The sequence below is a fragment of the Myiozetetes cayanensis genome, unplaced genomic scaffold (genome assembly GCF_022539395.1).
Source record: "Myiozetetes cayanensis isolate MyiCay16 unplaced genomic scaffold, myiCay2020 scf20-37, whole genome shotgun sequence".
In the NCBI taxonomy this organism is placed as follows: Eukaryota; Metazoa; Chordata; class Aves; order Passeriformes; family Tyrannidae; genus Myiozetetes; species Myiozetetes cayanensis.
This window is the reverse complement of record NW_026087412.1, coordinates 14,132,310-14,158,247: the sequence shown is the minus strand read 5'-3', so window position 1 is coordinate 14,158,247 and position 25,938 is coordinate 14,132,310. Positions and strand designations below refer to the sequence as shown.

General features: G+C 59.2%; 1 protein-coding gene across 2 annotated transcripts; it reads left to right on the top strand.

Annotated features, from left to right (window-relative positions):
• The first annotated feature begins 250 nt into the window (after positions 1-250).
• Positions 251-25,591, top strand: SRL (sarcalumenin). 2 transcript variants are annotated; one of them, XM_050317644.1, is made up of 8 exons: positions 321-381; positions 8,121-9,062; positions 10,638-10,736; positions 11,700-11,795; positions 15,264-15,299; positions 19,721-19,837; positions 20,535-20,768; positions 21,928-25,591. In XM_050317644.1, exons 1-8 carry the CDS (start codon positions 321-323, stop codon positions 22,737-22,739), a joined length of 2,397 nt encoding a protein of 798 aa, XP_050173601.1. In that variant the 3' UTR covers positions 22,740-25,591. The 2 variants fall into 2 exon arrangements, with proteins under 2 accessions (XP_050173602.1, XP_050173601.1); XM_050317645.1 differs by lacking the exon at positions 8,121-9,062 and having other exon boundaries at positions 251-381.
• Positions 25,592-25,938: the final 347 nt, after the last annotated feature.

Sequence of the window (25,938 nt, the reverse complement as noted above, 5' to 3'; positions counted from 1 at the left end):
CACTACACCACGCCAGCAGGACCCTGTGACGGGGACAGTGACCCCACACGGGCAGTGCCACCCCAGGGACCCCGCGCCACAAGGTGTGCCGTGCCATCGCATCCCCGACACGAGCCATTCATTCCCAGCGCTGCCGCTGTGCCCATTCCCTGTCCCCGTCCCCATTCCCAGGGCCCCCGCGAGCGGAAGGACGGTGGCGGCAGCAGCATCTGTGCGGGCAGCTGCCTGCCCTGCCTGCCCTGCCTGCCCTGCCTGCCCTGCCCCGCGCCGCCGCCGTATAAATAGAGGCAGCGAGCGTCAGGGAGCTCCTGGCAGCCACCATGAAGGGCCTCAACCTGCTCTGCTGCTGCGTGGCCTCGCTCCTGCTCCTCAGCACCGCAGGTACGGCCACGCACCGGCCGGGGGGGCTCACGGGGGCTGGGGGCGCCCCGGGGGGCTGGGGGTGCCCACGGGGCTCTGGGAGCTGGCAGGGCTGTGGGGTCCCCACAGGGCTGTGGGTGCCCTTGGGGCTGCGGAGACACCGTGGGACTGTGGGAACCCCACGGGGCTGTGAGTAACTGTGGGTGCCTGTGGGGTTATGGGGTCCTCATTGGGCTGTGGGTGCCCATGCAGTTATGGGAGCCCTGTGGGGCTCCGGGTGCCCTTGGAGCTGTGGGGACCCCACGGGGCTTTGGGGAACCCATGGGGTGGTGGGTACCAGCAGGGTTGTGAGGTCCTCATGGGGCTGTGGGGACCCCATGGACCCTGCAGAGCTGTGGGTGCCTGTGGGGCTATAGGGTCCCCATGGGGCTGTTGGTGCCTGTGGGGATGTGGGGATCCCATGGGGCCGTCGGTCCCAATGGGACTGTGAGTTCTCGCAGGGCTATGGGGTCCTCACGGGGCTGTGGGTCCCCATAGGGATGCTGGTTCCCATAGGGCTGTGGGTCTATGAGGCTGCAGGTGCCCATGGGGCTGGGGGGCCCCAAGGAGATTGTGGGGTCCCCACAGGGCTGCAGGTACCTGTGTGGGGCTGTGGGTGCCCTGCAGGGTCGCAGGTACCTGTGGGGCTGCAGGTGCAGGTAGAACTGTGGGTGCCTGTGGGGCTGAGGGTGCAGATGAGGCTCTGGGGTGCCCGGTGAGCCCAGCCTGCCCCCAAGGGCTGTGAGCCGGGCAGGGCAGCAGGGGTACAGCCGGCTGGGCTCCCTGACAGCTCTGCCAGGTCTGCAGAGTCACCCCAAAACGTGCTGGGGGGCCGGGGACAGGAGAGGATGGCGGGGGTTGCAGGCTGGGGTCCCTCCTACGGAGTCAGGGTGGGCGCAGGGGCTGTGCCGCTGCTAACGTGCCCTGGGGGCAGTGTCACCTGTGGCTGCCGTGGTGCCTTGATTTTGGACTGTGAGGACTTAGGGGGGAGGGGGGGTGCTGCCAGGGCGCTGGGGATCTCTGATGACCCCGTACCCCCTTCCCCGGGGCTGTCCCATCCCCACTCAGCACCCCGATCCGCGGCCGGGCGTCCCTGGGGCCGCGCGGTGGGGCGGCATCGCTGGTACCCTTGCTTGCCCTTGAGTTAATTTGGGCCGGTTCTCTGCCTGGCCGGGCTCCGGCGGCCGCGCAGCCGGGAGAGGGGGGCGGCTATGTATGGAAACAGCCGTGTAAGGGGACACTGCGCTCCCTGCAGCCCCCCCGGCCGCCGCCCCCCCGCCCCGCGCCGCCGCAGCCCCGCGCTCGAGCACCCGCAGCTGCCGCCTTCCAGCACCCGGCACCCCCGGCCCCGCCGAGTTGTGGCCTTTTAAGGGCATCTTGGGCCGTTCTTGGGAATGAATGGGCTTGGGGGCCAGTGACACACCCCGACAGCGCTGGGGTGACCTCCATGGGGCCACCGGTCGGGTCGGTGGGTGGGGGTTGGAAAGGACCTCTACGGGCATAGCTGGTGGCTGGTGCCACCTCTGGCTGGGCTGGTGGCCCTGTGGGACATCGGGGGGGTTGTCACCATGGTGGGTGACCACCAGCCCAGGTCTTGGTTGTGCTGAGGCTGGTATGGAGGCTGGCATGGCCCTCTCAAAGGCCACGGAGGTGTGTTGGGGTCCCCGAGGGGTGGCTGAAGCCCCCCCAGGTCCCCACATTTGGCATCTCCTGCTTATTGAGGGGTCCCATAATTTATTCTGATCCTGTAGGTTTGCAAAAAAGCTGTAAGCAGTGGCACTTGCCCACAGTTCTGCTCCACAGGGGACTGGTGGGATCTGCAGGATGAGTTTTGCTTTTCCTTTGGTGCCAAGCCAGGCTCTCGGACCCAGCTCCTTTGGGGTGCAGGAAGCGGCTTCTGGGGGGTGTTTCTTCTGTTTCTGGGCCATGTCTTTCCATTCAACCCCTCTTTGGTGAAGAGAAGGGGATGGAAGTCCAGTGGGGAACCAAGGCCTTCACTGAGGCATCATGGCAAGGTGTGGTCCTCGGGATTTAGTGATCCCTGGGGCTGCTGGGACCCTGTCACTGTTTCCAGAGGCCAGGTGTGGGAACTGCCCTGTGCCTGCGCTCCTACAGTCCCAGCCAAAATGACCCACAGCCCACGTGGCCAGGGCTGGCAAAGGTCCCCAGTATGGCCAGAAGCCCCAGCAGGGACTGGCACCCACTGTAGGGCTGGGTGGTGGCTCGTGGTGAGGGCACCACGTGGTGGTGGTGGCTCCATCCACTCCTGCCTGCAGAAGATCTCCTTCTCTGCACTCACACCTCGGGCAGACCCCAGTCCTCTCAGGCTGGGTGACCCCTGTGGCCACAGGGAATGGGCCACGGGACGCTGGCAGAGCAGTGCCCAGACACCAAGCTTGGCAGCTTTGCCCTGGGGAGCCTTTGGCCCTACAACCATCACAGATTTGAGTGGGATGGCAATGCCATCCCCGCCTCCAAGCTGGGAGAGGGACTGGGGAAAGCCCTGGCTCTTGGTGTCCTCCTGCAAGGCACTGTGGGGCTGGCACAGACAGCAGGCATGGGAGTCCTCATCCTGCCTCAGCCTCATCTCCAGGTCACCTCGGGATGAGCTCCATCAGTGTGTCCTCATGGCATCTTGGGGTGTTCCCCATCACCCAGGACATGTCACCTTGGGGTATACGCCATCTCATGGAATGTGCCACCTTGGAGTGTCCCCATCGTCTGGAATGTGTCACTTCAGGGTGGGCTCCACCTCCCAGGACAGAACATCTTGGGAGTGGGATTGTGGGACCCAGGCACAGCACCCATAGAGACCCCCCACCCTGACCATCCCAGGCCAATGCTGCCCATGATAACCAGTGTCCCCAGTGGTGGGGACAGCTGTGTCCCAGTGACACCCCACTGGACTCACTCCACTGCCCAGCACTGGCACAGCCATGGGCACCACTGCCATTGGATGGCTGAAGTGAGACAAGGGGCTTGGGATGCATCAGGCACCCATGGATTCTGGGTGCTTGTGCTACCTGCATCCCTGGCACACCCCTGGTGCCACACCTGGAGGAGACCCATGTCCCTGTGGGTACCCTATCTCACTGCCAAGCTGTTGGCTGAGCAGACCAAAGCAGGTGTTGGGCAGGTTGGCTGTGCTGTGACATTCTCTCCATTATCCATCTTTGTCTCAGCCGAGCAAGAAGGCCAGGACAGCTCCCCTGTGCCTCGGTGGCACAGGGACACCAGCAGGTCTCTGTGAGATGGCACCGGTCTGGGAGGGCCGTGCCATGCCATGCCCAGGGAAAAGGCTCTCTCCATGTCCCCACCGTGTCCCGCTCACCGATCCAGAGTGTCAAAACCCCAGCCTGGCAACCAGTCAGGGTGACCAGATCGCTCATGGAATTGCCTGTTCCCTGGGCTCTGCAGGAATAGCAGGGCTCTGCCGGGCTATTTTCAGCCCACGGGGACATTTCCCTTGTAAGTGATAGCTGGAGGAAGCCGGGAGCTCGTGTGCCAGTGGGGGCTGCTGGAGGGGCTGGGGGGGCTCCAGCCGGGCACCCCCAGCCAGGATGGGGCGTTGGCAGTGTCAGCAGAGCCCTGGTGCCAGCCAGGCACGTGGCTCAACCCTCCCCACACATGGGGCATGCCGTGGGACACGGCCCAGAGCTGTGTGACCCCCTCCCTGTGCTGGAGTGCTGCTTGCAGCTGGGTCAGACCCCCAGGGCTGGGTATCCCTGCCTGGCTCCACCAGGCACTGCCTGCCAAACATTCCCATGGATTTGAGGATCTTTTGGGAAAACAGGTCATCATGCATTAGAATCCAGTTTGGCAAGTCCAAGGGCTGCCCAGGGGACCAAGAATGCTTGGGATGACCCAAGGAAGGCTCTCCCTGAGTGCATGGAGCATGTTCCTCAGGGGACACTCCTGGGATGGGTTGGTGAAGCCTCCTGTGTTTGGAGGCCAGGGGACAGGCCCAGTGTGATCTCATGGAAGTCCCTCCTCCAGCCCCAGCCGTTCCACAGCATGTCCCTCAGGTCCCTCAGCATTTCCCTGGGCTGCAGACCCTGCAAGGGACACCAGGGGTTGATGTTCCTCGATGTGCAGTGTGACATCTGCCTGTGCCAAAATACCTGATGTTTCCGGGCTGTCTTCTCACTGACAGACCCAGATCTCCTCGGCCAGGAAGCAGCAAGTGCTTCATCTCCCACCTCCCTCATCTTCCTGTCTTCTGCAAGTCAGGGGTTCAGGGTTCCTTCCAGATCTTTAGGGTGGGGAGACTGGAATAAACACCCCACAGCACTGATTCCTCCATTTTCATCTCTATATTCAGAAAGCTTCAGGTTTTAAATCCCTTTGGTAGATCCTGATGAGGATTTTTTACCATTTCCTAATCAAAATATCATGCAGTTATATCCAACTCTTTATAAAAATCAAATCAATTTATAAACTTTTTTTGACTAAACTTAAAATCTTCTGCACAGATGAGGCCAATTAGTCTGACAAAGCTGTTATCTAGATCTCTCTCTGCATTGGAAAAACTGGAATATATTTGCTTTATCCTGGTGTTTTGGGATCATGAAGCTTCTGGGATGTGATGATGTGTCTGGGCATCCTGGGTTTTGGGGTGCACAAGGGTCTTGTGTCCTCTGGGCTGCTTGAGCCCCTGTGGGACACTTCCCTCTGAAGGTGTTGGCCTGGCTGGCTCCAAACTGGTGCTGGGCCACAGGCTGGTTCAATCCCAAGTGAAAGCCATGGAGACCTCACAGAACCCAGTGGGCAAGGACATCATCACGAAATGGGGTCTTGTGGAAAAGCAGGGGGGGGTCTGCAGCAGGTCCAGCTGGAAAATCCCAGAAAGTCCCAGGCTTTGTGCCCAGTCATTCTCCACGAGGTTTCAAAGAGCTTTGTCAGAACAAAGGCAGGGGTGGACGGTGCGAGGTCCCCCCGGGATCCCACAGGGAGGGCGTGGGGAGTACAGGACTGGCAGGAGCCAGTGGATAATACCCCAGGGCTGCAGGGGCTGGGATCCAGGCAGGGGAGGGGGGCGTGTGAAAAGCCATTCCCTGCCATCACCGGCCCCACGCTCGGGGCTCCGATTTCTGCTGCAGGGGGAGAGTGTCCCTCCAGGGCCACCTGTGCCCATCAGTCCCTCCTCCCTGTCCTCCTGGAGGATCCATTTTGGAACCAGGTCTTTGCCTTTCTGTACATCCCCATGCAGGGATGGAGGGGACTCCGTGATGTTCAGCCTCCGGCAGCCACCCCTACCCTTCCCTCATGGGCTTTTCCCGGGTGCAAACAAGCTGTGGCATCCTGTGGCGCACACAGTCCCACTGTGAGCTCTCCATCCCTGCTGTCACTGCCGGGAAAAGGGTCCCCAGGCAGCTGACAGCCCCCCAGGATGAGACTGGGGCAGTGCAGGACAAGGACCCTCTGGGAGGTCGGGTCCCTGAGGGGAGCAGGGCGAGGGCTCCTCTCCCGTGCCACCCATCCGCTTGGCACAATGCAAGGTGTGAGCGCAGGGAGCCCCGGTGTCACTTTACACCGTGGCTGTCCCCTCCCGGAGCCCATGGGGGGCCCCCAGGTGTGGACGTCACCCTTGGCTGACAGCAGGGTGAGGGGCTGGGGCTTCTCCACCGCTCCTCCCGATCCCCACGTACAGTTGCTGCCGCCCTATTTTTAGCCCCGGGCGGGTGCACGGAGGGTGTTAAGCCCGTAACCTTCGGCCCATTTCATGCTCATCACCCGGCCATCAGCAGGCCAGCACAACTCACCCCACCGGGGACTGGGGGACCATGTAGGGGAAACAGGAGGGAGAAGGAGGTGCAGAGGGGACAGGGACTTTGTGTGAGACGTTGAAGGTCACAGGATAAAAGCCCATGAGCAGCACACTGGCAGGAGCACCCCCGTTGGAGCGCCTGGGGGATATTTCCCTCTCCCTGTAAGGGATGGCTTGTGGTGGGCACTGGGGTTGCAGTTGCGCCTGGCCATGGTGGGTGATGGCCCCTCTGAGTCAGAGGAGACACACAGACCCCAGACAAAGCCCTCAGGACACTCAAGGTCTCCTCTGCCTGGTCCTGCCCCCTTCTCCACTTTGACCATCACTCCTCTTCCAGCCCTCCAGGCCACCAGCTATTTTGGGCCCAAGCTTACAATATCCCCATTCCCATCAGATTAGAGGACCCTCCAGTGACCCAGGCTGGTTCCCAGACCACCAGGTCCAGGCAGGGGCATGTTGGTCTCCAGCCACCCAGGGTTTTGTAGGTCAAACATAAATGTCCCCCTTCAAGCAGCTCCTGCAGGGTCCCACGGGTCCCACGGGAAGGTAACCTGGAAGACAAGGGCAGGAGGGAGGGGGGTGGGAGCTGCCATCTCCACCACCCATCTGCCTTCCATCTGGGAGCTGAACTGGTAGCACAGATGCACCTGCAAGCCATGTGCCAGCAAAGGCCAGGGAGGTCAGTGAGGGCACAGGCAGGGTCACCCACACACCCGGGTTGGGCACGGTGAGGAGCCGTGCTCCTCTGCCCTGCCAGGGAGCCGCTGGGAATGCGGGCAGGCTGGGGGCAGCCTGTCTCTCCCAGTGCCTGCTGCTGGCATGGCACGAGCCTCCCGATGCGTCCTGATGTCAGGTAACAGCCCCACGGGCACAATGGAGACACAACCACCCACCCAGCATCGGGACAAACTGGGCTGGGTGGTCTGGGGCTGACACCGTGCTGGTCCCAGCCCTGCTCCTCCCGTACTCAGCCACCCTGCCCCGGCTTTGCTGAGGTCCTGCCGATGCTCCACGGGACACTGTCCCGTGGCTCCTGCACGGACACGGCGTGGGAGCAGGAGCAGAGGGCTGCCCGTGCCCAGCGCTGCCCGCTCTCCTCCCGCAGCCTGGGTGGAGATGGCATTTTTTCCTGCTTGGCATCTGCTTGCCAGCTGGCGTACAAAGGAATTACTTTCCTATGAAATGCTCCCCTGGCACTAGGCGTTTGGGGGGATTATTTAGACCAGCAGCAACTGTTTGTAATGGAGACAGTATAGCCGTGATCTTTTATTTTTGGCACCCGCCGACTAATGTTAAATTGCAGTTGGAGCCTATGGAAAATACGGATGGATTCTCCCGGGCCACAGAACAAACTCATTGTGTCCCCGCCAGCGGCACGGCGAGGCAGATGCTTTCCTAGTGAAGGGACAGTCACAATAAATAGCTCCCGAGCCCTGCAGCCAGGGTCAGTCCCTGCCTGTGGAAAGGCAGGACCCCGAGCTGGGAAGCCCCTTGTGCCAGGAAGCTCCTCCCTCTCGCCCTGCCACTCACCACGGCTGGTGTGATGCTCTCCCGAGTCAGGGCTGCGGAAGGACCCTTTTAACCTGCCAAGTGCCCACAGCCCCCGTCAAAATTGTTATTTTTATTCCTTTCCCCCGTTTTTTTTTTTAGGGCTGCTCTGCCGCCTCCCTGCAGTGCTTTGTGGTGGGTGGCAGCCTCAACCAGCACAGCCACAGAGCTCTCTGCTAGCTCGGCTTTGCTCCCCAAAAACGCATCTTTGTGCCCAACCTCTTGCGACGGGGACAGAAAATCGAGCTGGGCCTAGAGAAGGTTTGGGGATGAGTTTTAAACCTCTTGGTAGCAGCCACGACTCCTCCCCCAGGGCCCCCCCCCGTGCTGGCGGGGGTCGGTGGGTACCCCAAATATCCACGTGCCGGCCGCGGGTGAGACTGACCGAGCTGTTCTCATCGTTTAGAGCCGCGCACCCCCGGCACGGACCACGGTGCTGCCCAAACCCCCCTGCCAGCCACAGAGCCCCGGCTGCAGGAGAAGGTGGCTGATGGCAGCCCCGAGGAGGAGCAAGACGGTGGCGCTGCCAACGCCTCCCTGCCCGGCGCCGCTGAGGAGGGACGTGGAGAGGGGGAGGAAGAACCGGCGAGCAGCCTGAGCAAGGGGCTGGGGCCAGGGGCCAGCCGGACGGAGGAGAGCGCCGAGGAGAAGGGACAGAGCCCAGGGGAGGATGCCGTGGCAGCGCATCACGGAGGGATCCACGGCTCTGGCACGCAAGTTGCCAACCGTGCCCGGGAGGATGAGGAGCCCCGCATGGAGAAAGCAGGCTCTGAGGAGCAAGGGCAGCCTGGGGAAGAGGAAACAGAGGAGCCAAGAGCAGCGTCTGCTCTGGAAGGGGGAGAAGAAGGGGATGAGCAGAGCCTGGAGGAAAATGATGAGCAAGGAGAGTCTGAAGAAGGTCAACACGGGGGGTCTGAGGAAGATGAAGGCAAGGGAGAGTCTGAGGAGGAGGGAGACTCTAAGGAGGAGAAGGAATCTGAGGAAGATGGTGAGAGGTCGGAGAACGAAACTGAAGGGAGTGACAAGGAAGCAGCCAGCACTTCCGACAAAGAGAGCCATGGCAAACCAGCAGCTGCTGGCACGGGAGCAGCCAGGGATGGCCCTGCCAGCTGCCATCACCCACCCTGTGGGGACGAGGCAGAAGACCCACCAGCAGCAGATCCACCAGCAGCAGTGGAAGACCCGCCAGCAAAAGAAGACCCCCCAGCAGTAGCAGAAGACCCCCCAGCAGTGGCAGAAGACCCTCCAACAGTGGCAGAAGACCCCCCTACAGATGATCCTCCAGTGGCAGAAACAGAGGTCCCCAGCACCCCCCCAGCTGCCGCCAAGCCCCGGCACAGCCAGAGAGGTTGGAGTCTTTTCTTGTGGGTGTGCTCTAGCGGCGAGAGTGACCTACTATCAACCCCGGTGGAGCTGAGCTTGGCACATTAAACCTCGCCTAGTGCATGGCCCTGTCCTAACGCTTGTGCTTCCCCACCTGCCCCTAACACGGCCGTGGGCAGCGAGGGCGCAGCAGGAGCCCACAGGTGCTCGGCACAGCAGTGCCAAAACTGGCTGATATTCCCCTCACTCCACGTTAAGTCCACGATGTCTTCTCAGGGATGTGGACGTGGATAAGATTTTTAAGCCCCAGGCCCCTTCCAGCACCCACAGACATCTTAAAGGCTCTTTATCCTCCACCCACAGAGGCCTCCGGACCCTCAGCTCGGTGCAGGGGCAGGATGCTCCTGGGATGGTGGGTCTCTTCTCCACCAGCTCTTGGCTCACAGGGAAAGTGTGAACAGCTAATCCAGGGCAATGAGTTACCAGTGCACTGGCCCCGCTCAGTAAGTGAAAGGCTAACTGAGCAAAAGGGACACCCCCCACCAGGGTTTCCTAGAAATACTTGTAGACTTTGGCCCACGGGTTGGGCAGCGACCTTCGGACCCAGCTGAGTCTTTTTTTCTTGTTCATCTACACCAACGTCCCAGCTCAAAAAACCTCCTGTTTTTCCCAAAAGGCAAGCCCAGTTTGGTCTCTGTGGCTTCACTTGGCAAGTCAAAAGGTCTTCCTCAGTCCAATGCTATGTAGATGTTCAACACAGCCTCATGGCTTGGTGGTGCCCTCCTTGGCCCTGGTGTCCCCAGACCCGTCCCCAAACCCCCATTACAGCCCAACCCAGCTCCCCTTACCAAAAAGCTCTTGGAGGCTCTTGGTGTGCCAGCACCTCCATGGTGAGGACACCTCTGTCTCCGAGTTTTGGGGACACTGGGGGACCTTCCTTGGATGGAGGCAGTTGCCTCATGCTCCCCACATCTGGGACAGAGCCACGAGGCACAGGGCACCACGCAGAGGGCTCTGGGATGATGTGGAGGCAGAGGTGGGAGAGCTGGGAGGAAATGGCCCTGCTGGCAAAGGCGAGGCAGCCAGGACGTGTCAGGCTGGGCTGTCCCCCAGGAGCCAGAGTCAGCCCCAGCCTCGTGAATCCCAGCTCAATGTGTAGTTTTTGTGGGGAACGGGCAAAGAGAGACATCAGCACAGAGTCTGCACTCGAGGCAGAGCCCCCAGGGAGCCGCAGCCGCCGGGGAAGCGCCGGGGCCCTGTTGGGCAGCAGCTGCCACGCGCTCGTGCTACGACGTCCCAGCCCCGGGAGTACCTTCCAGGCACGTCCTTCGCATTCCCCAGGAGCAGCCCGCCCCTCCTCGGAGCCAAGCAGTTGCCCAGGATGCTTCCCCCAGCAGGCACAGCCCTGGCAGCCTCCAGGAGCCTGTGCCTCAGGGAAAGCACGCGGCATGCCGAGGGTGCCGGGGCAGCCGAGGCACACGGCGTGCCTGCAGGCTGGGGGGTGTGTGCTCCCCATGCCCTCCGCCCGGCGGTCGCTTGCGTGAGCTCCTGTGTGGTTCTCCCCTCCAGCAGTAACAGCTCTCTCGCTTTTCTCCTCCAGAAGAGGTTGAAGATGCCAGCGAGCCAGCCAAGCGCGACCGGTCCCACTTGGAGAACACCCTCAAGCTGAACGAGGAGAAACCTGCCGATGATGTCTCAGGTGAGGGGGCCACGCACACCCTGCTCCTTCAGCCCACAGCATCCCTGCAGGACAGGCTCCTCACCATCCTGCACTAAGAGCATGGATGGGATTTTCCTTCCCTAGAGTGTTGTGATTTTAACCTTCCTTCTTCCAGGTCTGGTAATGCCACATCTTCAATAGCTGTCCTTTGGCTGCTCTTGGGTTAATGTATTTTAGGTATTTTAAAGACAGCCCCACGGGTGTACAAGAATTAGGAGGGAAAAGAGGCTGGAAGATGCAGTTGGTGAATTGGGCACATCTCTTCCCTGAGAAACCAGGGGCAGCTCATAACAAAGGGCTGGGATTTTTATTCCAGTTATTTTTGGGGTTTTGCTACTCTAAGGATTTCTTCTGCGGGCCCTGTGAGAGGTCTGGGCTGGTAAGACAGTGAGAAGAGATATTGTGGAAAAAGGTCCTCCTTTTTTCCAGTGAGCAGTTTAAGGACCATGCCAGGAATCCCTGGCACATTGCTGGAGGGATTTTTGGGATCATGGGAGTTGAGTGCTAAACAGCACTTACAAGGGATGTTCCTTCCATCAGCTGCTGGCAGCAGATGGGGACAGTGCCCAGAAGGAAACATGAGCAGGCATCAAAATCGTAGAATCTTAAAATGATTTGGGTTGGGAGAGACCTTGAAGAGCATCCCATTCCAAACCCCTGCATTGGGCAGGGACACCTTCCACTAGCCCAGGTTGCTCCAAGCCCCGTCCAACCTGGCCTTGGACACTTCCAGGGCTGGGGCAGCCACAGCTTCTCTGGGCAGTATGTGTGACTGGGATCAGATTGGCCAAGATTTCAGCTGGGAGCCAAGTCTCTTGATCCACAGCTAAGCTACCCTCAGGACCTCCAAGGAATGTCCCTCCTGCAGGGAATGCCCCAGGGAGGGACTCCCCCTGGGCAGTGGGGTTTGCCTTTCACCTGCCCACACATTTCCCCTCCCAGGAGTACTGCAGCGGCTGAGGAAGATCTACCACTCCTCCATCAAGCCCCTGGAGCACTCCTACAGATACAACGAGCTGAGGCAGCATGAGATCACAGGTAATGCCACGGGCACTGGGGTCTCCAGCACCACCAGGTCCTTGGGATGCAGATAACAGCGCAGAGAGTGGATCATGGAAAGCCTCGGATAGTGTGTCCTCCTTTGCAGCTTCCCAAGAAGTCCATGCCCATGCTGGGCTCGGAGGCCATGCCCTAGTGAACCCAGCGGCGGGGTTTCCTGCATCTGCCTTAGCCCATCTGCTGTCAGGGCCATCTGTGTGGGCTGAGCATTGAGCCCTGCCTGCTCTGGGTCCCCCACCTGCTCAACATCAATGCCCTGTCCTCCTGCCAAGCAGAGATCACGGCCCAATGAAACAGCCTTGGCAAGGAAGCTCAGGACCTCTCAAGGCTGGGGATGAGCTTTCTGGGGGTGGCTGGAGCTGGCATCCTTCCTGATGGGTACAGGACACAGCCATGTGGGCACGGTATCCCTCAAGCTCCGCAGCCTTCACTCATCCTGAGCACTGGAGTTTCCACCCCTGGGCAATCTCAGACACGCTGGGTGGGTTAGCAGGTCCCTGTGGCCCCTGGCATGGTGTGGGCTGAGCCCTGCCACAAGTGTGTCCCTCCAGAAGAGGAAGCCCTGCCTCACGATGCTCACAAGCTATAAAAAGCTCTTGTGACTACAAGCAGCCTCACTTCCCAACCACAGAGGGTTCAGTCCTAATTCTGAGGTCCCTGTTCACTGGGGTAGCTCTCCTATGCACCCTTACCCAAGCCCTGTCCTGAGCCAAGGCCAGATGTCCTCTGAGCATCCAGGGGATGCTGGAGTCCCTGCTGCTGGTGACCCAGGGCTTCACACCCACATCCACCTCCTGCCAAGGTCCTGAAGTTGTCCTCCATGTCCTGCAGCTCTGCCTGCATCCCGAGGTTTCCAGGCCCAACTACCTGGAGACATGGCCTCTCTCCTGGTGAGGCAGGGCCAGGATAAACCCTCCCCACAGATCTGCCTTTTACAGCTGGACTGGCTCCACCAGCACAGAGGTCCTAAGTTCAGCTGGACAAGCCCCTGGGGTACATCCCTGCAGGGCAGAACCCCTGCTTTCCAAGCATCCTCACTGCAGCTCCCAACCCTGGCTCAGACATTTCGTAAAGAGGCTTGAACAGCTCCCTACCCACCCAGCCCATGTCCAGCACAGAGCCATGGGGAGCACAGGGAACCCACGGGGCAGGGACAGGGCTACAGAGTCCCCACCACCAGCACAGATCCTGTCCCCTCAAGACACAGAGCACGCTGGACATCACCCACCCCCACCCACGGGGTTCTGGAAGGGGTGGCTCTCACAAAACACGAGCTGTGCCCTCACCTGCCTTGCTCTGTGCTGGTGGCAGTGGCTGGGGACCATGATTCGTTTGCCATGTGGGTGAGTAACTGAGGGTCACAGCAACATGTCCTGCTGCAGCCTGACTGTCACCCCACAGCTGCTGGATTGTCCCCTGGCACAGCCAGCACAGCACTGCCACGTGCCTGGGAAAGGAGCACCAGGAACACAGGGCTGGCATCCCAGCATGCATCCCCACAGGTCCAGCAACATCCCAAACTCCTCTCCAAGCTGCTCTGGTCCATGCTGGAGGAATTTGCTGGCAACTCAACCTGGGACACAGTTTAGGAGGATGACTGGGGTTACAGGGGTAGCTGATGGGCTCTAACCCTCACTTTGCTGTTCACAGCCAGAGGATGCAGCCTCAGCCTCAGCTTCCAGCCCTCAGGACATCCCACCCTGCCCTTCATCCATCCCATGCCCAAGCAACCACCTCCCTAATCCCTTTTTTGGGGAAGTGATTGTTTCCCAGGTTCCCACTGCCTTTCTCCCTCTCAGCTCCAGAGGAAACAACAACCAACCCTTATGTTTTACCACCCCCTCTCAAACCCAGCTCCCAAACAGAACTCCCCTCAGACAGCAGGTCCTGCTGTGCCTCACAGCCTCACTCAATGCTCTGTTGCACCTCACCGTGAGGAGCAGCCCCCCTCAGGCTGACAGCTCTCAGGTCAGCTCCCAGCACACACCACTGCGTCCTACACAGCACCCTCACGGTGCAGATGCCACCCCAGCACTGCCTCAGGGAAGGGCACAGGGATGCTGCATTGCCTGCAGTCCTTGGCTCAGCTGGGAGACAACCTGGCTGTGCTCCCCTCCAAAATATTTCAGTGGCCACCAAACTCCTTGAAGGTTCTCTGACAGCCCAGCCATACCCTGGCACACACAGCCCCATCCTGGAAACCTCCAGCTCAGCACTTTGCCTCTCATACCCACAGATCCAGCTTGTCCCAGTCCCTCATTAGCAGTGTAATTAGAGAAACCTGCACATTAGTTACAGGGTTGGCCCAGGGAGCCCTCTTGACCTTGCAGGGCAGGTGAGGACACCCTGGGAGCCCTCTCAGCCCTTCCCCTGCACGGTGCCCCCGTCCCGAGTGGGTTCATTCCAGCACTGGTGTCCCTGCAGGGTGGGAGATGTCCCCACCCCTGTGCCCCTCCATAAGAGGGGAGAGGCTGGAGGTTGCAGAGCTGCTGGCTCAGCTGGCTGGGAAGAGTGGGACAGCTGGGAGAGCGACAAGGCAGGACTGTCATGGAATATGTGTGACCTTTGGAGCTGTAAGCCAATATAGAGGGGTGCCATGGCAGGCACCCTCGCCCCTCCATTACACAGCAGCCTCCCATTTTGTCTCCCTTCCCCTCGGCTCTGTTCACAGCAGTGTAATCCAAGGAGCCCCTCTGCTCCCCTCAGCGTGTGAAAGCACCCATGGAACTGAGTGTCACCTGTCCTGGGGGAGTTGTGACTGTCACCGTCAGTTCTGAATTGCCAGGGTGCATCCCAGAAAGCTCCCACACACCCTCTGCTTAAGCCTGGCAGATGCCATCTCCTTCTCCCTGCCTGCCACCCTCCCGCCTCTCCGCTCAGTCATCCCACGTGGATGCAGGCACGCTCCAGCTGGGTCCAACCGTGTGCTTGGAGGGACTGTCCTTAGCTGAGGGTCAGGGATTCTCCCAGTCCGGCCACGGGAAGCTTGCTGTGAGGTCATGCCAGGTTGTGGTGCATGCTGGTGGCCCTAATTACTGATATGTGCTAATTAGCAAGTGTCCCCCTGTAAGGAATGACCTCCCAGTTGCCATCACCAGCCACAGGGGTGGGGTACAGGTGACCCCAGGACACTTGCCAGGTTGGTGGCTGTCCTAGCCCTGGCTGGTTGGGCTCTGTGTGCTCAGTGAACACCTCTGGGGAAGGCAATAACCCTCTGAGCAGCGCAGGGTTGGGGTGCAGGACACCCCGAGCCACATCCCTGCTGGGCAGGAAGATGAGTTCAGTGCTTATTCTGGGAGCTGCAGGTCGCTCACAGGCTGTAACTCCATCTCTCCTGCTGGGAATGTGGCTGTCAGCTCCCTCCTAGCCCTGGGCCAGACCCAGGCTGCTGCCCCCCTCCTCGGACTCACATTTCCTTTTCTCTCTCCCCGTGTCCCCTGCTAACAGCTTACCCCGGACGCACCCTGGGCTCCTCGGCCACAGGTTGGTATCGCTGCCTGCTCCCTGCATGCTGCCAGCGCTGCCTCTGGCTCAGCACAGCCACGCTTCCCAGGCACCGGCACACCCAGCACCCACCGTGCCGTGGCACCCACTGGGGCCAGAGTTCCCAGCCCTTGCAGAGCCTGGTACACGGGTCACTGCACTTGTCCCAGCCTGGCTCCACGTCCCAACAGCCCCCTCCTTCCTGAAATTCCCACCTCACCCAGGCCTTTTCCCTCCTGGGTTAAGACTGAGAGGCTGTGCATTGCTCTGTCCTGTGGGAACAGCTGAGGGAGCTGGGGGGGCTCAGCCTAGAGAAAAGGAGGCTCAGGGGGGACCTTCTGGCTCTGCAATCCCTGACAGGAGGGGGGAGCCAGGGGAGGTCGGGCTCTGCTCCCAGGGAACAAGGGACAGAACAAGAAGAAACGGCCTCAAGCTGTGCCAGGGGAGGTTTAGGTTGGATATGGGGAAAATTTCTTCACTGGAAAGGCACTGGCCCAGCTGCGCAGGGCAGTGGTGGTGTCACCATCCCTGGAGGGATTTAAAAGCCATGTGGATGTGGAACTTGGGGACATGGTTTAGTGGTGGCCTTGGCAGTGCTGGGGTAGTGGTTGGACTTGATAATCTTAGAGGTCTTTTCCAACCTAAACAATTCCATGATTCTATGTGTTGGACTTATAGGTTGATCTCCCATCCATCGCATAACTGGAGGAGCCCAGCCAGTTACCCACACTACAGTGGGGACTTCTTCCCACCCTTCTCCTTCCTACACACAGAAACTTCTGTGAATGTCCCCCCTTGATCCCTCCTGGCTGCAGTTTAAGCTGCAGCTGTCCCAGTAACACGGGCTGGCCCCTGCCCGGCGGCCTCAGCCCCCTCAGGAGCCCGAGCTGGCTCCTCTCCCTGCCTCTCCTGCTCTGGGTGTGCTGGAGAAGCAGGAGATGGGAGACTGTCCAAGAAATGCCAGCCAACACCCAGCCCTTCCCCTGATGGGGAAGGTCCCATGATGCACCATGGGGACAACGTCCCTGCTGAGATACAAGCAGGGGAATCCCATCTCCTGTCCCTCCTGTCCTACCCCACGGCCACACTGTCAGACCCTGCTGAACTGGGCTCCTTTGGACACGGATACAACTCTGGCAGAGCCCTGCCAGGGCCTGGAGAGCCTCTGGCTCCCTGTTGTGCCAGTGTGCCAGTAGCAGAGCAGGCTGTAGATATTTATAGCATATTCCGATAGCTGTCTTATCTGCATCTCTGGTTCAGGCGCTTGCAGGCTGCCTGGGTGGGCGTGGGCACAGGGGGGGCACGGTGTGGAGGAGGCACAGGCCATCTGCAGCCACACTGGCTCGTCCTGCCATCTGTGGGCACACGTGTCTTGACGATACACATGGATTTTGAAGCTTTGGGAGCGAGCTGGCCAGCCCTCCGAGGGCTGCTGGGTCTGTGCAATGGGCAGGGTGGCTGGTGGTGTTTGTGGTTCAAGGATGGGGTCAGTCAGGCCCTTCTGCTGGGTTTGAGGACAAGGAGAGGGAACACCTGGTCCAGTGTTAATCATAGAATTATGGAATGGTTTAGGTTGGAAGGGACCTTAAAACCCATCTCATTCCACCCCCTGCCATGGGCAGGGACACCTTCCACCAGCCCAGGGTGCTCTAAGCCCTGTCCAACCAGGCCTTGGACACTTCCAGGGATCCAGGGGCAGCCACAGCTTCTCTGGGCAACCTGTGCCAGGGCTTCACCATCCTCACAGGGAAGAATTTCTTCCCAATATCCCATCTAACCCTGCCCTGTGTCAGTGGGAAGCCATTCCCCCTTGTCCTGTAGCTCCAGGCCCTTGTCCAAAGTGCCTCTCCAGCTCTCTTGCAGCCCCTTTAGTCACTGGAAGGGGCTCTAAGGTCTCCCCAGAGCCATCTATTCTCCTGCCCCAGAGCAGCCACGCTCCTAACAAAGGGCAGCCTGGCATTGCCGCAGGGAAAAACCTCCCAGAAAGCCACGGCTCTAGGAAAGAAAAACTACTTGGGCATGCAAATTGGAATTGCAGTTTGCTCCAACCCCCAGGGCTGAGCAGCCCAAGCAGACGCAGGCTCTGCGGGGGGATGAGCTGGAGGCTCGTCTGAGCTTGAGCTGGGAGCGAGCAGCCACAGGGTGGCTGGAGAGAGCCGCCGTGGCGGAGCTGCCGCCAGCCCAGCCCAGCCTCCGGCGAGCTCTGGCTCTTTTCTCCTCTCCGGACCATCAGGGTGACCCAAATTGCTGCTGACAGACGTGGCGCGGGGACATAGCAGGGACAGAAGCCAGGCCAACACCCTCCCGGGTGGGAGATGCTCCCTGCTCTCGCAGACTGGGCGGCAGCAGAAGAACCCACACGCGGTCTCATGTCCTGGGAGCTGCTGCTCTCCCTGCAGAGCTGCAGGGACTCAACGCCTGGCACTGCCCAAGCAGCCCGCGGGGGTAGAGGTGGGCTCCACAAGCTGTGGGTGACCCGGCAGAGGGGCTGCCCCTCGGCAGAGGGGTGGACATGCAGAGGAGCCGGAGCTCAGGGGTGCCCACGTTCACACGGCCACACCTGCCCAGGGATGTGTTATGAAAGAGCACACGGGGACCCACCCCAAACCTCTGGCACAACATCACAGGGGTAATAATAATAACACTAACAACCATCTGAAACCCAGCTACAGCTGGCAGGTAAGCAGAGCAGCGGCGACAGAGAGGCAAAGGAATGATTAATAATGAAAGTCCAAGGTTTCGACATTTAGTTTGGTCCTGTGTGAGATGACAAGGTTGGATCCCCATGGCTTGCAGGCAGGGAGCAGGCAGCAGAAAGGACCATCCATCCCCTGCTTTGGAGAGGAGGGCTGAGCTGCATGGATGCAGCAGATGTCCCCAGCCCATTTCCTTGCCTGGTGGTGACATGGTGGCTCTGCAATGGGTAGGAGGGCAGGAGGAGACTGGAACACTCTGCCCAGCTCCTGTGCCCATGGTCAGATAGGTTCAGTGTGGAGCTGCCACGCAGTGCCCTCCAGTGCCCTCGGGGCAGGAGCTCAGCACCATGGGGACTTCGTGGCTTCCCCCATGTTGAAGATGGATCCCTGGCTTTGTGGAAAGCTGCTGGCTCCTGGGTGGGCAGAAGCCGTGGAGGATCAGGGTCTCTCAGCTACCTCAGGAAAAATAACTCTGCCTTAGGTGTAGGGATGAAGAGAGGGTGCCGATGGCAGCACAGCTCAAGGGCATCTCCTTGCCTTGGTTCGTGGTGGAAGGTTCAGCTCTGGTTGAGAGAGGATCTCCCAGCTCCTCTGGTGTCATCCAGCCCATTGTCTGGCTGGAGTCCTGCTGGCAACAGTGGGATGGACCCTCTCCCACCCTGAGTGTAGGATGGGGTTGGTTCCCACCAACGGGAACTCACCCAGTTTTTGCTTCCATTTCTGGCCTGATTTGGACCTGAGATGACCATCAGTCTCCTGGCTATCCTGGGCACAGCTCAGGGGCTGGCACAGGCTAGGGTGTCCTCCAGCTCTGCTGACTGCCTGCTCGGTGTCCTGGGGGCTGGGGGGTTGAGCACTGTGGGCACAGGCTGATTGCAGGAGTCCCATCGGAGCAGGGATTTCTCCTGGGGGCACTGGCAGTGTGTGCCTAGGGACCTTTGTGCTCCTGGGCCCATGGCACGGCAAGAGGACAGGTCTTTATGGGCACATCACCAGCCTCCTGGGGAACACTGCAGGACTTGAAGAGTGTGGGAGAGGGACTATAATTCGCTCTCCTCCTGTCTTTGCCCCAAGCCCAAAGTGGGGCTGTTTTCCCAGCCTGTCCTCCCCACACCCAGCTGGAGCCTCACACCCAGCTCACACCCAGGCAGTGACCTCCTGTTTGGCCAGAGGGTTGGGAGCCACGGCCCGGGGGCAGATCCCTGCGAGGATACGGCAGAAAGGCTTGCAGGCAGCTGGCACCAGGCTTGCAGCGCGCTTACCGAGCCCCGAAGCTCCTGAAACCGCAGCAGCTCCCTCCGCACGAGGTGCTCGCCCGGCTCAGGCACGGCCTCCTCCTCGGCACGTCCCGTGCTTTGCGGTGCCCGCCTTCAACCAACACCCCCACCCCGCAGCCAGCCCCGAACTCACCCCGGCTAAACCAGCACCGAGCCGAGACGAGGTTTAAAAAGACCTTGCAGTCGTCCGTAGTGGAGGGGCCAAACCCCGGAGAGCGGCAGGCGGCGAGGTGGGCTCTGCCGCAGAGCACGGGGACGTCCCGCTGGCGGGGCCGGCGCTGGGCAATGCCTTGGCTGGTGAATGGCTGGAGGCCCCCCGAGGGCGGCTGTTCCCCCGGCAGCACCACCGCCTCGCTGGGCTGGGATGCTCGTTACAGCCGGCCCTTAATGGCACGGCCGCGACGGCTATTGTTCCTTCACTTCCTCTTGTTATTTCCCCTCTCCGCAGATGGGGAGATCACTTCCAAGCCCATGGTGCTATTCCTGGGACCGTGGAGCGTCGGCAAATCCTCCATGATAAACTACCTCCTGGGGCTGGACAACACTCCCTACCAGCTGTACACAGGTACACCACGCTCACTGCTCTGCCCTGCATTTCCACACCGTGTGGTCAGCAGTTCCCAGCCACGCGTCTTTGATCCCCCTTGTTACGACAGGGAGGTCGGGATCTGCTCTGTCCCGCCTGGCTGCGGTGCCATGTGAAGGGAGAGGTTGCCCATCGCAGCCCAGGGTCTGTCCCACTCCCCAGGGTGGAGGAAGGAGTCACTCCCACAATATCCTCATCCTGCAGTGCAGGGGTGAGGCTCCCAACCCCTACAGCAGTGGTCACATCACAAAGGCAACCTGCCTTTGTCTTCTCCCCATCCCTCCTCACATGGAGCCAGGTAATTCACCCTCCCAGGAGAAAAGTCATTCCCCTCCTCCCTGCTCCCACAGATGTCATCTCACAGCTGAGAGCAGATGCCCACGGCCACCTCAGTGCTGTGGTAATGAGGCTCTGGGAGGTGATTCCCCAGGGCACCTTATGCAGTCAGGCCAATTCCAGAGCAAGCAGCCCCCACAGAAGACAGAGAAGCCCTACTGGCATTTTCCCAACAAGTTTGGGCAGGAATTTCACAGCTCTACTACTTTCCCTGCCCCATCTCTTGGAAAGCACGCAGTGCTCCTGATGCTGGTGGTGCTCCCAGTCTCAGTCCAGCCCTGCTGTGTCTGTAACCTGGCATGGATTTCACACCTCTGCCGCTCCTCTCGTCGTTGCACAGGGGCAGAACCCACCACCTCCGAGTTCACCGTCATCATGCACGGCCCCAAGCTGAAGACCATCGAGGGCATCGTGATGGCTGCTGACAGCGCCCGCTCCTTCTCGCCCCTGGAGAAGTTTGGGCAGAACTTCTTGGAGAAGCTGATAGGGATCGAGGTGCCCCACAAACTGCTGGAGCGAGTCACCTTCGTGGACACTCCGGGCATCATCGAAAACCGCAAGCAGCAAGAACGAGGTAAGGGTTTACTGGGTTCACCTGAGGGACCCCAGAAAAGATGCTCTACTGATCTGAGGTGACAAAAGTGGCTGCAGCACAATGGGGAAGAGCCCTGGGCCACAGAAGGGGCCTTGCACTGGAGGGGATGGTGACGTTTGTATGCCCGTGGCTATGGCAGCAGCAGTTCAGACCTGGGGAATGTACCTAGAGCAGACATTGCTGCTGTTATTCCTGAGAACTCCTTGGGAGGCTGATTGTCCACCTCAGCTCACCGGTTAATGCCCTGTTTGTCACCCTTGGAGCCAGGCTTGGCCAATGGCTGGTGCTACAGTGGGGCCCAGAGAAGCACCAGTCTGTTCCCAGAGCACCTGTGGTGCCAGAACAGATCAGCAGTGCTCCTTGACCTGGATATCTGCAATGATGTGGCTGATGAGCACGTCCAGAGTAGGGGACAGAGCTGGGGAAATGGCTGGAGCACAAGTCTGATGAGGAGCAGCTGGTGGAGCTGGGGGGGCTCAGCCTGGAGAAAAGGAGGCTCAGGGGGGACCTTCTGGCTCTGCAACTCCCTGACAGGAGGGTGGAGCTGGCGGGGTGTCAGGCTCAGCTCCCAGGGAACAAGGGACAGGACAATGGCCTCAAGTTGTGCCAGGGGAGGTTTAGGTTGGCTATCTGGGGAAATCTGGGATGGTCAGGCACCGGCACAGGCTGCCTAGGGCAGTGACAGTTACCACTCTTGGAGGGATTTAAAAGCCTTGTGGATGTGACACTTGGGGATGTGGGTCAGTGGTGGCCTTGGCAGCTCTGGGGGAATGGCTGGACTTGATGATCTCAGAGAGCTTTTCCAATCTTGAGGATTCTGTGATCCTGTGATTTGATATCTGCTCACAGGAGCAGCAGGAACCTGTGGCCTACAGTAGGGAGAAAGGTCTTGAGGGGAGCTGAGGGATACAAATAGTCACAGGCTCAGACATTCAGAGGTGGGTTTTTACATCTCTGAAGTGTTTTAGCACATGAGAAACAGTTTCTAGGCTGCAGGGGAAGCCTGCTGTGCCTCACACCCCGTCCAACCTGAATGGGGCACAAGGCACTGCAGGCTCAAGGTTTATCTGTCCCTTGATGAAGGGACTCATCCTGTGCTGGCCACTACTGCTGGAGTTCTCTCTTTCCTCTCCTGAAGGTTACCCGTTCAACGACGTGTGCCAGTGGTTCATTGACAGAGCCGACCTCATCTTCGTGGTCTTTGACCCCACGAAGCTGGACGTGGGCCTGGAGCTGGAGATGCTGTTCCGCCAGCTGAAGGGCCGCGAGTCTCAGATCCGAATCATCCTGAACAAAGCCGACAGCCTGGCTACCCAGGAGCTGATGAGAGTCTACGGTGCCTTATTCTGGAGCCTGGCTCCTCTCATCAACGTCACAGAGCCACCCAGGGTGTATGTCAGCTCCTTCTGGCCCCACGACTACCACCCGGATACCCACAGGGACCTGTTCCTCAAGGAAGAGATATCGCTCCTGGAGGATCTCAACCAGGTGATTGAGAACAGGATGGAAAACAAGATCGCCTTCATCCGCCAGCACGCCATCCGCGTGCGCATCCACGCCCTGCTGGTCGACCGCTACCTGCAGACCTACAAGGACAAAATGACCTTCTTTAGCGATGGAGAACTGGTGTTCAGGGACATTGTGGAAGATCCTGACAGGTTCTTTATCTTTAAGTCCATTCTGGCAAAGACCAATGTCAGCAAATTTGACCTCCCCAACCGCGAGGCTTACAAGGACTTCTTTGGCATCAACCCCATCACCAGTTTCAAGCTGCTGTCTCAGCAGTGTTCCTACATGGGAGGGTGTTTCCTAGAGAAGATTGAGAAGGCCATCACCCGCGAGCTTCCCGATCTCTTGGGAAGCCTCGGCCTGGGGAAGAAGCCCAACGTCCTCTCCTGCGACGTCACCGGCTGTGGTGAAACCCCAAAGAATCGCTACAGGAAACCCTAAGGTGATCCGTAACCCAACCGTCCACGTGTTCCTACTGGTGAATGAGCTTATGTCTTATCTGTCCAAAAAGCCATGGTTTGTCAACCCTTTGAGTGCCGCGCCGGCAAAGGCTGCCGTACAGTGAGGACTCTGAGTCGTTGACCTCGACGGCAAGGGAAGATGGGTGGGCAGAAGAAAGAGAATAAAAACTGTGAATTCCTGACATTTTACCTTTGTTCTTTCGAGTAGAAGGCAATGTTTAAGCTGTAAGTATGAGCAATGCACGGGGAGCTAGAACAGCAGCTGCTTTTCCACTGATGCCAAGAGCGCATGAAGAGGAATTTCAACCTCTGCATCCCCGAAGACATGAGGGAGCGAGAACGAGGGCACGGCGTGAGAGCGCAGGGGAGAGCAGTGACACACTGACCCAGGCACCACCAGGAGCCCTGGGCCAAAGTGCCGCTCGAGGAAAGAGAGGCCAGGTCCCAGCTGTTGTTTTCTCGCACAAGCATGCTACAAATCTCGGCAAATATTGATCTTGTTTTTCTTTCCAAGACTTCTAGGTCACCTGGTGAGTTCTCCTTCCATTTAACAGCTGAGTTGATCTTCTGCAGCCTTCACCTGGGTGTTCACCTTAAGAAGGGGCGTTTGCAGGGGTGTTTTTAGCTCCAGACAAGTAGCAGTGATGGGATTTGGAAGTCCGTGTCAGAGGAGGAAGTGGGTTGGGAAGGAGCGGCCAGCACCGGCTGAGCTGTGCTGGAGGAGGAGGGCCAGCACCCGAAACCACGAGGAGCTGTGAGCAGGGTTTCCTTCCCCTGTGTCAGCACAGGAGAGGGCACTCTGTGCATGTGAGTGTCATTAACTCAAAATCCACGCTGCCAAGTCCTACCTGCGGATCAGCAGGGCTCTGAGGGTGAGGATTTGGCAGTTTGACCTTGTTCAAGTCCATGTTGATGATTCCTCAGTCAGACCCCCATGTTTTCGTGCTCCATGGAGGGAGGCAGGAACGGGAGGGTCACGAGCTGTGAAGTGAAAAAGGTCACATCTCTTCTGCCCACCTGCTGCTCTGCCCTTCCCCAGGGCAGTCCAGGCAGGTTTCTGGGGCTTGTTTTCCAAACTCCTCCCATTTTAGCCATTTGTTGGCTCATTTCTGAGCATCGCTGCTCAGTCCTGAAGGAGTATTGCTTTGGAAGCACCCGAGCAGGGTGAGGTTCCCCACGGACAGCTGACCTTGAAACCTGGCCATCATGGACAGCATGGCTGGCTGCTGACCTGAGCCCAAGCCAACCAGGAGGTAGATTTTTTTTGTCCTGGATGGAGACTGGCACCTTCAAGCCCACCATGGACCTGCTGAACATCCTTTGTCCTTCCTCCTGCCAAACGTCCATGGTGAAACCTCTGGAGCAGAAGGATTTCCCTTTGACAGAAACAAGAGGACATGGAAGTGCTGGCTGAGGCAAGGAAAAGGCAAAAGGAATGAAAGATGGAAAGAGAAAGCTGGGAATGGAAGGTTGTGTTGTGATGGGAAGGGTGTGAAGGGCAGCACCCCACATCTCCATGTGTGCAGCGGGACATGAGCTCAGGCAGGAGAACTGTGGGAGCTCCACATTCCCATGTGCTGCAAAGAAAAGGTCCCCTTGAGGCCAGGTGAGTTTGGGGACACTGCCCCAGGGACTGCCATGCTCCTGACCTCTGCTTTGAGGTAGGACTTTACATTTGAACTAATGAAGCCAAGATCCAAATCTACATCCAAGCGTGGGAAGGGGCATGGCTCAGGCAGAGGGATTTTGCCTGCAGTGCAGAGGGGCTCGAGGTGCAAGGGAAGGCAAGCAGAATGTCAGAAGGAGCAGCAGCCAGAGCAGCCTGGAGAGAAATGATGAACTCATGAGTCAGTGCATGAGCTCAAAGTGATGTCTCAAACCTGCCCAAGCGCTACTGCCCCTCCACTGCTGTTCCTTCTTTGCTGTACATGATCCCGTTGCTCACTGGTGTCCCTCTCCATCTCACTGCTCACTCTCCTCTGCTCGGCTGGTCTGCATGGTTTTCTCAAGAGGTAATGGAGTTGAAACACTGACAGAAACGGGCTAATGCTGTCACTGTTCCTCTGTTGCACTGTGTATCACTGTCACATTGAGCAAAGGCCATCAAACATTTCTATTTGTGAGCTTTGTATCGCACCATCTCTGTCCTTGTTGCCCTGTGCCCCTAAAGCCCGTGGGGCAGCCAGGGAAAGGCCCCCCATCCCATACAAGAAGTATTGACCTTGAAGGCACTGTTGCTCTGTTCTCAGGCTGCTCCCATCATTCTCCCCATCCTTTCTCTGGTTTCCTTCCCTCTTGCTTTATTTTCCAGCCCTCATCGCCTCTTCTCCTCCCTTCCTCTGCCCTTCAGCACCCGCACGCCCGTGCAAAGCCCCGTGCCCGTGTCTTGGATGTGGCTCCTCCGTGACAGCAAAAACCCTTTCCCCCCTCTGACGTGGTGTGCTTGGGTTCTGTTTCTGCATCAGTGGCTTCAGAAGTGGGGGGCTGTTCCCTGCTCCCCATCACACATCATGACTCGGCTCCGTGCGGGCTCGGGGAGGTGACGCCACTGCGACGCTTCCTCTCCCGTGGCTCCGAGTGGCTGTCAGTCCCAAGAGGATTGCAGTTCCCAGCCCAGCTCTTGCTGAGCTTTCTTAGGAGATCTCTGGGAATGTGGGAGTGAAAATGGGGAGCGAGGAGGCCTTTTTGTTCTGCTAAGAAGCCCCAAGCACCCACGGCACTGGGGGGGTGAGCGTCTCACCCAAGAGCACTGAGGGAGGGAGGGAGCTGGAACACAGGCCTGTGTAGATGCCCCTGATCGTGTGCATTGGGATAAAACTGTCAGCTTGAACATCAGCCTGTCTAATAAAACCTGGTATTTTCCAAGCACATTCCCTGGAGATGCTTGTTTTGTTTCTCCTGCCGGTGTGGGAGTGAGCGCCCGGGGTTGGGGAGGCTGAGGGGGTGCAGCTGCAGGGAGCAAGACAGGAATTCCCATCTCCTTCCATGAACCCCAGCCTTATCCCTATCCCTTGCATGGGATCTGCCAGCCATGCCTGAGTCATTTGGCTGCTTTTCCAACCTGGCTTCCTGCGCCTTAGGCCCAACAGGCAAAGAAAACCCCAACTCCTTTGCTTTGTGCCTCAGGGCAGAGTGATTCTCCCTGGTGAGACAGATCCTTGCTCCAATCTGCCCCAGGA

Bases quoted from the DNA above. Each gene is read 5' to 3' on its own strand.
- SRL (XM_050317644.1), top strand. From the start codon at position 321: ATGAAGGGCCTCAACCTGCTCTGCTGCTGCGTGGCCTCGCTCCTGCTC. The intron at 10,737-11,699 runs GTGAGGGGGCCA...TTCCCCTCCCAG, and splicing joins ACCTGCCGATGATGTCTCAG to GAGTACTGCAGCGGCTGAGG. The intron at 19,838-20,534 runs GTACACCACGCT...GTCGTTGCACAG, and splicing joins TCCCTACCAGCTGTACACAG to GGGCAGAACCCACCACCTCC.